Source organism: Salvelinus alpinus, chromosome 5 (assembly GCF_045679555.1).
Source record: "Salvelinus alpinus chromosome 5, SLU_Salpinus.1, whole genome shotgun sequence".
Taxonomy (NCBI): Eukaryota; Metazoa; Chordata; class Actinopteri; order Salmoniformes; family Salmonidae; genus Salvelinus; species Salvelinus alpinus.
The window spans coordinates 35,083,879-35,096,635 of record NC_092090.1 but is presented as its reverse complement, the minus strand read 5'-3'; the positions used below and the strand labels follow the sequence as shown (position 1 = coordinate 35,096,635).

The following is a 12,757-nucleotide window of genomic DNA, read 5'->3' as shown; positions in this document are numbered from 1 at the left end:
AAATAAGGCCATGCTCATTAAAAAAAGTATCGTCCTCCCTCATCTTAAACATCAGCAACCACCACTGGTGAAATACTGCTTGCATAACACATTACACATTACATGACATACTCATTCATATTTTCTCAAGAAAGGCTGAAAGAAAAGGCTGACATCATATTTCTCCACTTCTGTTCCTGAGACAAAATTAACATTTGTTGTATCTGCAAGAACTGCATAATTCAGCATGAGTTAATATTATATTTGCGAGGGGTTATTTGCCTACAGTCAGTGTCCATATTTCAGTTACTATTCCATATAAATTTAAATGAGGAATATTCTGTTTATTCGTGAATATAGGGATACTCGTGAGCGGGATATCAAAGGTGCATGTAAACACTTTATCCAAGACTTTACGCTGTATGTGAGCTATGAATACCTTGCGCACTTAAACGTGGTCACTATTCTAATCCAGCACCACCAACACATCACTAAGTAAATCAAAAAATTTAGCAATTGAGTTTGGGGATTAGGTTAGAGTTGAGTAGGTGTAACTAATGTGCTGGGCTAACACAAAAAAAGGCGCACTTCTAGCATCTCCAGACAGAACCCAGCGCATGCGCGCACACAGAAACACAATCTACATGCGTGACTCATGAGTTCGCGAATTTCTGATATTCCCGCGCTCATCAAGCAAAACAAACGTGGCTAACTAGCTAGCGTTAGCTCTTCTTATACTTCTTAAATATTTTATTTTTTACAAATGACAACTGTACATAAATCTATATGGAGGTTGAAACGTTTTGGACGTTTTTTGCCTGGGACCAAAGAAGACGGGGGTAATCCATGGAAGGTGACATGGAGTTGTCTAGTCGTGAATTTTGTCCTACAACGTCTGTTTTTATAGGAGATAACGCTAGCCAAAGTTAGCTACATAATGCCACTTGCTAGCTAGGCTAACCAAACATTGTTTACAAATATAGGCTAGTTTACTACATTAGCAAATCAAAGAGTTATAGGTCTACACTTTACATTATGGATCTTGCCTCAGATGTGATGTTGAAAAATGTGTCCTGAAACTTCTCTAGATGTTTGAGCACAGTGAAAGCGCGGGTGAATTGGTGCTCACCATTGTGGAATCCGGTCATATGTTGGTGTCCCAAGGTCACGATCTTCTGGTAAGTGAGTTGAGGTCTAGCTACTAGACTTTATATGCCCTTTGATGTCCTAAAGTCAAGTCATTCCTGGATGGATCTGGATCTAGTTTTTACTGTCTTTTATCTGGACTCGCACATTTCATGCATGCATGCACATCTCTAGGCCAAGTAACAATGTATCCAAATATGATAAAATAAAATATCCCCCAATATATTCAATAATTGATTATTATATACCAAGTTACTGCCAAATGTACACTCAATAGACATATAATAACTGTTATTGTCCAACCTGCACTCATTGTTGGCCTAAATTACACTGACTGTACAAAACATTAGGAACACCTGCTCTTTCCATGACACACTGACCAGGTGAATCCAGTTGAAAGCTATTAACACTTACTGATGCCACTTGTTAAATCCACTTCAATCAGTGTAGATAAAGCGGAAGAGACAATTTAAAGAAGGATTTTTAAACCTTAAACATTGATTGTGTATGTGGGCCATTCAGAGGGTGAATGGGCACGACAAAAGATTGCAGTGTCTTTGAACAGGGTATGGTAGTAGATGCCAGGTGCACCAGTTTTTTAGTGTGTCAAGAACTGCAACGCTGTTGGGTTTTTCACACTCAATAGTTTCCCATGTGTATCAAGATTGATCCACCACCCAAAGGACAACCAGCCAATTTGACAACTGTGGGAAGCATTGGTGTCAACATGGGCCAGGATCCCTGTGGAATGCTTTCAATACCTTGTAGAGTCCATGACCCGAAGAATTGAGGCTGTTCTGAGGCCAAAAGGGGGTGCAACTCAATGTTAGGAAGGTGTTAATGTTTTGTACACTTATTTTTTATTAACAAGTATGCCTTCTAACTCAGGCAAACTTATTGTGGGAAGCTTGTGGAAGGCTACCTGGAACGTTTGACCCAAGTTAAACAATTTAAAGACGATGCTACCAAATACTAATTGAGTGTATGTAAACTTCTGACCCACTGGGAATATGATGAAAGAAATAAAAGCTGAAATAAATCATTCTCTCTACTATTATTCTGACATTTCACATTCTTAAAGTAAAGTGGTGATCCTAACTGACCTAAGACAGGGAATTCTTACTAGGATTAAATGTCAGGAATTGTGAAAAACTGAATTTAAATGTATTTGGCTAAGGTGTATGTAAACTTCCAACTTCACAACTGCGCTGTTAAGACACTGTCCTTTGCAACTGCGCACCTATGTGAGAGTGGATTCTCGGCCCTCACTAGCATGAAAACTAAATACAGGCACAGGCTGTGTGTGGAAAATGATTGAAGAAGGAGACTCTCTAATACAAGCCAACTTTGCAGAGTTATGTGTATCCTTTCAAGCACACCCTTCTCATTAACCTGTGGTGAGTTATTCACAATTTTCGTTGAACAAATAAGGTTTTATATGTAAGATGGTTAAATGAAGAGCAAAATTATTGATTATTATTATTATATTATTGTGCCCTGGTCCTATAAGAGCTCTTTGTCACTTCCCACGACCCAGGTTGTGACAAAAACTCACACTCATTCTTATGTTTAATAAATGTATCGTATAGTATGTATGTGGCAGGTTTACAATGATTGCAAAAAACAACATTTGAGAGTGTGCTGACCCTGGTGCTAGAGGGGGTACACAGCTGGATGTTGAATGTTTGAAGGGATACGGGACTATAAAAAGTTTGGGAACCACTGGCATAACAAATAACTAGCTAAACATTTTATGATTTTGATTCTGTTCGTAAATTCAATCTGGAGTGGCAGAGTGCGCTGTAGGCGTTCGTAAATCCAGAGCGTTGTCAGATTGTCCATTCATAAATTCGGAGCGTTCAGAGCGCACACGGGATGCTCTGGCCGAGAAGTATGGTTGATCTGAGCATTCAACGGCAGTCAAGCACCCAAGCTAACGTTGGCTAGCTACTTCCAGACACAAATGAGACTGAGAGAACACCTCACTCTGACCATTTTGCTTGCCCTAGCAGAGCTGGTTATGCTGTAACTGTCCTGCTGGCAACAATTTATTTACGCATTTTTTGCCGACGTTTACTGACACCGGCCATATTCAACGGGTGTTGAATATAAAGTCATCAGTTATTCTGCGCGAGACTGCTCTGAAATCGAAGTAGATAGTCAGAATGAACAATGTTCATACCACTTAGCTAAGAATTATGTGAATAATCAAGTCAATAAACGTTGGGTAGTTAGTTAGATAGCAGATAGTTAATAATTCTGCCTGGCAAGTTCGATGTATTAGTAGCCAGCTAACGTTCGGTAACGTTAGCTAGCTAACATACCTACTGCTGTAATGCTATGCTGTTCATAAGGATAACGTAGCTAACAAATTGTCACAACAAACTTATTTGAAAAGTCAATACTTTATTACATTACTCAACATTTTCTTTAAATGTTTCATAATTAGTTAAACCAATAAATAATTTGTATCCACTTTCGTCAGACTTCTGCTGCATATTTTCCGCAATTTTCTACAAACTGAAAACGTTGTGAAGCTAAGCCCATTTTTGGAAGAATTGCATTATGGGCCCTAATAGCACGGAAATAGTGTCCACTGCATGTATACTTTGTATTTTGTCCAAATTTAGTACGACAACTTTTGGCATGCTAACTATATCCATACTATGACCAATAAGCATACTATGTACTCAAATCACGTCACAAATAGTATGGTTAGTGTGGTTAGTATGAGAATTTGAACACAGCTTATGACTCTCAAAGATGATATTTAGTACAACAACATTCAGCCTCCAACAGCTGGTTGTTTGAGAAAGAAATGGAAGTTAATCTTTCCAAATACATACTGATGGCATGCTGCTGGTCACAGGGTCTGGATGGGTTTCTGAGTCAATAGAGCCCCCTGCAGGCGCGCTTATGTCATTTCAGATCATTTGAGATTGCTCCTGCTAACCAAAAGTAGAGCTGTGATTGCTGCATGCTCCGTCTGATACTATTAAATGGACTTGTCTGGCTCATTGAAGACATGAGGATTAGCTGTGTGCCCTATCCAATATGACTTTGGTTTTACTACTATGACTTTTGACTCTTGTTTGTTTACCATTGTTAGTCTGTCTGATTGTTGTGTTACTGCCTTTCAGGATGGGTTTTCCTTGCTTGATGCTCCAAGCTTCCTCAAAGTTCAGCAGAAATCAGATACCCTGCTGTTCCGTCTGACTGTTAAGGTGGGTTGCGAAAGCCTTTATTTGCTTTTAGAAACAACACCATTTTTAAATAGAAGCTACAGTCAGTCGTACAGTATACAAGAGTATACATACCAACTTGTATTATTATTCTAGCACCTGGTTTTATATGAAATGTAGGCTAATGTTACCTACAAGGCAACACCGGAATTTTACAGAAGGTAATTTCCTCAGCAATTTGTATAGTGGTAGCTTTATTTACCATAGCCAGATTTCACATTGACATGAGTGTGGCAGAGATAATGTTTGGCAGGGGTGGCTGTGCTGAGACAATAGTGTAATTGGTCATTAAATGGCCTGAATTAAGGGGATCTGAGGCCTGACACGATGCATTTTAACAGTCTTGGCACAACTAGCTGGCTGCGAGCAGTGCTTTTCTGCCCATGTTCTGCCAAGGGCCTGGCTTGTGAGTGATATGTAGGCTAAATAAGTGTTGTAGGTAAGTGCCACTGTGATGAATTGTAAGTGCTGTGCCAAGCTTGTAGTCTGCTGGTCAAAATTGACTCAGTAGCGGCGAGGAGCAGATATAGGCCAGCTCTCACACGAAACAATGCTGTGTATGTGCAGGGGGAAAGCCGTTTGATCAGGATGCAGTTCAGTGGCAGCAGGGCTGAGGCCCTGGAGGAGTGTGGCAGTGCAGTACTCAGACTGAAGGAGTACCTGCCTGTTACCACACAGGGAGGGCCACCACCACCACTCAGCTGCCCCCCAACATCCAATCAGCCCCCTACCAAGACCACTGCACAGGATCAACAGGTACTCAACAACACATACACACTGAAAACATGTAGCTACGTATTGCATCATGAAAGCGTATTTTGGAACATCTGAATTGTAACAGCTCCTGCAATACATTAACTAATTGAAATGAGTGCATTGCATCAATTTTTTTCACCTTTGTTGCTATTCTTATTTTAAGAATGTTATTCCTCACAATGTATGAGGCAAGCTATATTTGAGGCACTAAAGTTGCTGTTGTTACAGTAAGAATCACCCACTAGATGGTGCTATTTACAAGCATGAAAACAATATAGCTTGTTTAATACTGAACGGCCCTGGAACCAACTAGGTTAATATGGATTTTATGTATGAATCAATGACAATGTGCGATATGTTAATCCTTAACCTCCCCACACAGAAGGGGGAGAAATTAAACCAACAATAAACACCATCACACACATTTGAAAAAGCTCTCAGTGAGGATGAATGAGCCATGATGACTGAGGGAAATCATTCAATAAAGGATGCAGCTATGATGCAGCTTAACCTCCCTTGGTGTGTTGCCCTGTAAAGTCCTGTGGCATTAATATCATCTCTTTTAACCTTGTCATCAGGCGAGTGCTGGGGAGGCTATGGCTACTGAACCTGAGGTCGTCCAGGGCTCTTTATCCATCAAACGTCTTACCCAGGTAAGTTGGTACTGACACAACACAATGATTAGATAGATGACTGATGAATGCTGAGGGTGATGATTCATGTAATGATCACTTGATGGATTTTGACAATCGCGCAAGCTGAATAAGTGGTAGTTACTGCTCTCACCCACTGAGCTTGAATGTAATATACACTTCATGGGGTTGTAGTTATTCCCCGCCACTACTGAAGTGTAGAGTAGGCCAATGGAATAATTAACACTTAATTGACTTGGGAGATTATAGTTAGCCGATATCATGGCTTTATGTCTATACAAACAAATGATCAGATCCCTGGTCTATCTTTATTTTTCCTCAGCACTTCCTGGGCGAGCATGGTCTGTCCTTGCCCCTGGTGTACCGCCACAGTGATCTGTTCCGTGGGGAGCTGGAGCCCTTCCTCCGCCTGTGTCTCTTGGACCCCAGCTTCCCTGCCTTGGTGGAGGAAATGGAAGGGGAGCTGAAGAGAGTGCTCCAGGACTGAGGAGCTGAAGCTCATCAACACGAACAGCCAGAGGGAGACAGGTCAACTCACTACACATGTGGGTTGTGGAAGAGTTGGGGGATGTGTTGTTCTTCATGCTGCTGATTGTGTAAATGTGTGCTGGAACATAGTGACCATTGTGTTGTAGGAGGATATTTATAGCAGGACAAATGTTGTGATTTCTAGAAAGGATTTTCGAGGCAAACAAACTAAATGTATTTTGGAGCCTTTTATTTTCAAAAATGTATTGGTCTCGTATGTTATTGGTCTGATGTTTTATCGTGGCTAGAGATACCGTAGCTCCTTCCATTCCCACCCTAATGTAGGTCCATTTGCACTGCAATACACATGGATACACTGTATTTATAGGACAGGAGTCATGCAGCTACAGCAGTGCATTTTTGCTATACCAGCTTCCAAGTGATCCCACAATATTAAAGCTTCACTGAGAAAAACAAACTGCCCCCAATATATCTATATATGAATACATATTGCATAGGATAATAGCCATGCTGTACAATTTCATAAAAATGAATGAATTAAGTTGGGAAATATAAAATGTATTTTTTTTTCTTTACATACGGTATTTGCTATTGTTTGAACACTCGTACCTCAACATATACAAGACATCCTAAGTTACTCTGAAAAATAAAAATAAACACATTTTATTTATAACTAGATAGATATAGTAGTAATTTTCATATAATCATTTTCAAGTAAATACTGCCAGACATCGAATCCCTTGCATCACATTTTCACTATAATGGCTGTTAAGAGTGGACTTTCCTTTCACTAAATCAAACATAGTTTAATGACAATGAATCAGCTGTACAAAGTTATTTAAGAATATAACAGTATTTTTCAGTTCAGGACAATTTCATAAAAAAACATAATTGCTTTGGACGCAAAATAGCCACACAGACATGAGGGAAAACAACAAAGTCTATTCTGGGCATCCTATTGCGTAATAATTTGCATGCGTTTTACATGATATGTAATACAAAAAGGATCACCTCTGGTTGGAGGACATGATAAAATGAATAAAAGAGACATCAAACAGCACACAAAAAAAGATGTGCACACCTTTCGTGATGGAATTAGTCATCTCTCCGTCCAGGACTGTTCATGTAAGACTGAATAAGGCATGCTTAAGACAGCCATCTTGTTCTTTTCTGCCAGTGTTACGCTGTTATTGTTTTTTCTCATAAGAGAGAGATGAGATATGCTTCATTAAAAATTGCCTGGAGCTCCCTCCTCAGATACCTTCATATGGTCAAGATATGCAGTTAGTCATCTGTTAATGAAAATCGGGGGGAGGAAGGAATTAGTATACCCTGTGCACATTATCACATTCCTACAGTATATCACTTAGTTACCTGTTGACTTCCATATGCCTCAGATTCCTTTTTCTAAAGGCCAGAATACTCACTGCAACGAGTAGCTTCTCATTTTATGAAGGCTGGAATACTCACTACAACGAGTAGCTTCTCATTTTATAAAGGCCGGAATACTCAATACAACGAGTAGCTTCTCGTTTTATAAAGGCCGGAATACTCACTACAACGAGTAGCTTCTCATTTCTATAAAGGCCGGAATACTCACTACGAGTAGCTTCTCATTTTATAAAGGCCGGAATACTCACTACAACGAGTAGCTTCTCATTTTATAAAGGCTGGAATACTTACTGCAACGAGTAGCTTCTCATTTTGTATTCCTCTGGCGCATGTTTTTGTCTTTGTGGTTGTTTGTCGAATTTGTTTTCCTAGTGAAGAAATACCAAGAGTTTAGTCAATTCCAGGGGGAAATTATGATATGTATATATACAGTGCATTCGGAAAGTATTCAGACCCATTGACTTTTTCCACATTTTGTTACTTTACAGCCTTATTGTAAAATTGATTAAATCATTTCCCCCCCTCATCAATCTACACACAATATCCTATAATGACAAAGCAAAAACAATCCTGTTTCCATTGATCATCCTTGAGATGTTTCCACAACTTGATTGGAGTCCACCTGTAGTAAATTAAATTGATTGGACATGATTTGGATTTGCACACACCTGTCTATATAAAATCCCACAGTTGACAGTGTATGTCAGAGCAAAAACCAAGCCATGAGGTCGAAGGAATTGTCCGTAGAGCACAGACACAGATTTGGGGAAGGTAAAAAAAAAAGGGTATCAAAAAAACATTGAAGGTCCCCAACAACACAGTGGCCTCCATCATTCTTAAATGGAAGAAGTTTAGAATCACCAAGACTGTTCCTACAGCTGACCGCAGGGGAGAAGGGCCTTGGTCAGGGAGTTAACCAAGAACCCGATGGTCACTCTTACAGAGCTCCTGAGTTCCTCTGTGGAGATGGGAGAACCTTCCAGAAGGACAACCATCTTTGTAGCACTCCACCAATCAGGCCTTTGTGGTAGAGTGGCCAGACGGAAGCCACTCCTCAGTAAAATGCACGACAGCCCGCTTGGAGTTTTCCAAGAGGCAACTAAAGGACTCTGACCATGAGAAACAAGATTCTCTGGTCTGATGTTAGATTAAACTCTTTGGCCTGAATGCCAAGGGTCCCGTCTGGAGGAAACCTGGCACAATCCCTATGGTGAAGCATTGTGGTGGTAGCGTCATGCTGTGGGCATGTTTTTCAGCGGCAGGGACTGGGAGACTAGTCAGGATCGAGGGAAAGATGAACAGAGCAAAGTACAGAGAGATCCTTGATGAAAACCTGCTCCAGAGCGCTCAAGACCTCAGACGGGGGCGAAGGTTCACCTTCCAACAGGACAACGACCCTAAGTACACAGCCAAGACAATGCAGGAATGGCTTCGGGACAAGTCTCTGAATGTCCTTGAGTGGCCCAGCCAGAGCCCAGACTTGAACCCAATCAAACATCTCTGGAGAGACCTGAAAATAGCTGTGCAGCAACGCTCCCCATCCAACCTGACAGAGCTTGAGAGGATCTGCAGAGAAGAATGGGAGAAACTCCCCAAATACTGGTGTGCCAAGCTAGTACAGTGGTTCCTCCTTTAAAAGTTGCGAGCTTACACCGCAGGACCTAGAGGTACTCAGCGTCACAGCTTCATTGCTCCAGACCACCGCAAGGGGGAGTTAGAGCACTCATTATGCATTTGGGTCCCAAGGTTTTTATATGACCAATCATTTCGAGTGGTTCCAATGACGAATTTGACGCGAGCCACCCGTCCCTGGTGACTGTCTTCAGCAAAGATGGCAGACAAAACATTACGGTGGAAGCAAATGTAAGTAATTATAACGTCATAACAAGTCAAGCAAAACATTTACAATTGAGAGGAATATGTTAGTTAATTTAGAGACAAACGATTGTGCATATTTTTTTGTCATAAAGTTAATGTACGAAAATCACTATTTAGCAAGTTAGCTGACTAGCTAACATGAGCCAGCTAGCTAGTGTTATGACATGAGTATGAAAATGTAATTCGTGTTTAATGTTTTAGGGACTCCTGAGAGAACCTGCAAGCCAGACTGTCGTCTTGTGAAACAGTGGGTGTAAAGAATCTAGCTAGCTAAAGCATTTACTGCAAATTGAATGTACAATTGCGTTAGCTTGCCTTGCTTATATTTGCCATGCAATGCAGCTGAAGTAACATAGCTAGCTAATTATTTATTTGCTTATTGTGTAATGGAAGATAAAAATAACTGTATTCCTATGAATGTGTAGCTAGCTACAGTAAGTAGCCGATCTGTGTATGGACCCTTAAAACGTTAGGTTCTGAACTAATATTCATACCAATGAACCTCAGCTATCATAGTTGTTGTATCGCCTTCAAGTCTGAATGGCATTAGGCCTATGGATTGAGTAGAATATAATAACTTTATTGTGCCAAGGATGCAAATCCTATAAACATGTACTGGATAGGTGTAGTATTTCAATGAGATACTTCATTTCAACCAGTGGAGAATGTGAAACGCTTTATTGAAAGTTCATTATCCAGGTGTTATAAATACATAATACATGCATTATAAATATTATAATTGTAATATATTACAAATACAAGTTAAATCTGTACTTCAATGCACAAATGGTGTGCATTATAAAAAAAGAGGAACAAAGAGGAGGTGGGGAAAGAGGTAAAACAGAGGAGCAGGGAAGACAGCATATGATTAATGAATTACAGTGCTACCCTAATATTCTCTCAGTTCATCACAATTACATAGTGTCTCTAGTGGTGTCTCCTAACCAGCCTTGGGCTCCCAGTCGGCCTGAAGGTTATCTTAAGAGCGGGTGAGGTGGTGATGACGGGACTGGCTTCCTCTCTCACATCAAAACATACCTGCAGACGAGAGACAGATGGATAGAAAGAGAGCATGATTAAGCTTTGTTTTTTTAATTCTAACACGGTCAGTCATCATAATCATCAGGTGAAATGCAAAACTGACCTTGGATCATTAACTCTGAGACTACTACATCTCTATCTGTATTTCAATGTAAAGCATTTCTTTAATAATACTTCCTGTTGACCCGACCAAGTGACCTCTCACCTATGATCATGCTGTGCCCTCTATGTCAGCCAGTTCAGATGCGGGAGGGGTTCACCAACACAGCTGATATAACTGTATTTTTTGTGTGTGTAGTCTCACCTGGTGTCCACACTAAGTGGCTACAGAGTTCTTTATGCTGAAAAACAGACACGTGAGGACAAAAAATAGAAGATAATGTCATTATTAGACTTTTACATTACCAGATCACAAATGAATACATAAATACCATTTGAAGCTTGATGATAACTTGATCATTTGAATCCGTTGTGTAGTGCTAAGGCAACAGCTGGTGAGGTGTCAGGTTCGCCTCTGTACTTAAAGGGTGATTATTCCAACTCTCTGTGAAATGGTGCAGATCTGCCCGCAAACGAGGTAGGAACACATATCCCACACAGAAGAGGTGGATAGAATTCGACAGGTCAAGGTATCCTTCTTCCTCCAAACTGTGCAGCAAGTTGTAGTACTGACATGCCACAGCACTCCAAACATCTCTCCATAAGCGTTCCACTCTAACATCTCTGTGGTCCTGTGGTCTTCCCCCATGAATAGTGAACACTGAGGTGGGGCCGAGGTTATAGAAATGCAAGTTGTGTGAGCCTCTGTGAGTGGTTACTGACTGTTTTGAGACGCAGACACCTGTCTGAGTGTACCTTTATATTTAAATATAGAGGGCTATGTGTCTTACCACTTGGTTATTGCTAGGCTAACCCCCAGGGAAATCATGACTTAGCAGCAACGGGCTTGATAGTCCAGTGAAAATGGCTGAGTGTTTATGTGGTGTAAATCGGAAAATTAGCAGCTGACATCTTAAGGGTTTTTTAATTAATGCATGTGAGACAGGTTCCATGTACAACAAGACAGGAAGAGAGAAAAAGAACACAGAGGGGTTTAATTCCCTCTGGTTATGGACACTTATGCCAGAAATAAAGTTCCCACTGCCTGTTCCTCAGACAGTGAACATACATCTGGCAATATCTACATTTTCGACCCTTTGATCAGCTCGCAATCTGAAAGTAAAGAAAATAGCTTATTTATTGTAGATATGAAAACAATAACTGAGGTATTACTGTTCAATCTAAAGCAACAGGTGTCATTTTCAGGATACGTCAATACAGCACAGAAAGCTTAACACCAGACTGGTATTGTGGTTGTTCATTAGGTGATGGGAAATATGCAATATGCATACAAAATAATATACTTACCTTCCTTGAAAATCCATCTATACTGCCAAAGATGACAATGTTGTATCTTGAAAAAAAGCATTGGAATTAAAAGTGAGTTGTTTAACTGATTAACCTGCTTCATTATTCATGTATTACCAGTTGATAAAGAACAGCTCCAATTTCATACATCATTGAAAATTTGTCTACGAATAAGTAAGAATAAAAAAGTTTAAATAACTTCTTAGATTTGATGGAGACATTATACATCTTAGTACCTTATCAATTTATGATTTGTATCAATGTGGACGAGAGACAGGGGAGCAGGAACAGAGTATTTTTGCCGAGCAATGCAACGAAGCTGGATCATTCTGGCAATGATACCTGCACCATCTACCGTACACGCTGCAAAGACTCCCTAACTCTTCGCTATTGTACATGATGGCCCATTACTTGGAGACTTTGAAGTTGGACAGAAGTTGGACAGAAGAATGCCCAGTATTGCTTACCTGAGATGCCATCATCACACAGTCCTTCTTCGTAGGTGTCCGCTATGACTTCCTTTGTGTCGGAAAGAAAGGCTGAACAGTATTGGTTGTAGCCAAACTGACACTCAAAAAATGGCCAAAATGGAGGGTGGTTGATAGCGAAATTAAATTGTTTTCAAATACATGTTTTGTTCTCGAATAAGTTTTGCGCTCTATTACAAAATATTTGATTTGAAAAGGTGTTTTTTTGCTTTCAGAATAATAATTTTTGATTGAAAATAATGTTTTGCTCTAGACAAAAATACACAAATGTACCTCCATAGCATAT

General features: G+C 40.1%; 2 protein-coding genes across 2 annotated transcripts in view; one reads left to right on the top strand and one right to left on the bottom strand.

Annotated features, from left to right (window-relative positions):
- The first annotated feature begins 560 nt into the window (after positions 1–560).
- On the top strand, positions 561–6,822 carry LOC139575998 (meiotic recombination protein REC114-like). The gene is made up of 6 exons (XM_071401545.1): positions 561–832; positions 1,068–1,157; positions 4,266–4,349; positions 4,935–5,123; positions 5,702–5,776; positions 6,099–6,822. Exons 1-6 carry the CDS (start codon positions 743–745, stop codon positions 6,261–6,263), a joined length of 693 nt encoding a protein of 230 aa, XP_071257646.1. The 5' UTR covers positions 561–742; the 3' UTR covers positions 6,264–6,822.
- The window catches only part of LOC139575996 (neuroplastin-like), a 43,371-nt gene continuing 37,091 nt past the window's right edge, over positions 6,478–12,757 (bottom strand). The window contains exons 8-9 of the mRNA XM_071401544.1: positions 7,949–8,025; positions 6,478–7,557 (exon numbers count right to left, since the gene is read on the bottom strand). Of these exons, the coding sequence (XP_071257645.1) occupies positions 7,965–8,025 (61 nt within the window). The 3' untranslated portion in view covers positions 6,478–7,557; positions 7,949–7,964. The remainder of the gene's footprint in view (positions 7,558–7,948; positions 8,026–12,757) is intronic.

Excerpts from the sequence above, each read along its gene's own strand:
- LOC139575998 (XM_071401545.1), top strand. The coding sequence starts at position 743 with ATGACAACTGTACATAAATCTATATGGAGGTTGAAACGTTTTGGACGT. Across the intron at positions 4,350-4,934 it reads TGTTCCGTCTGACTGTTAAG|GGGGAAAGCCGTTTGATCAG; the intron begins GTGGGTTGCGAA and ends GTGTATGTGCAG. Across the intron at positions 5,124-5,701 it reads CCACTGCACAGGATCAACAG|GCGAGTGCTGGGGAGGCTAT; the intron begins GTACTCAACAAC and ends CCTTGTCATCAG.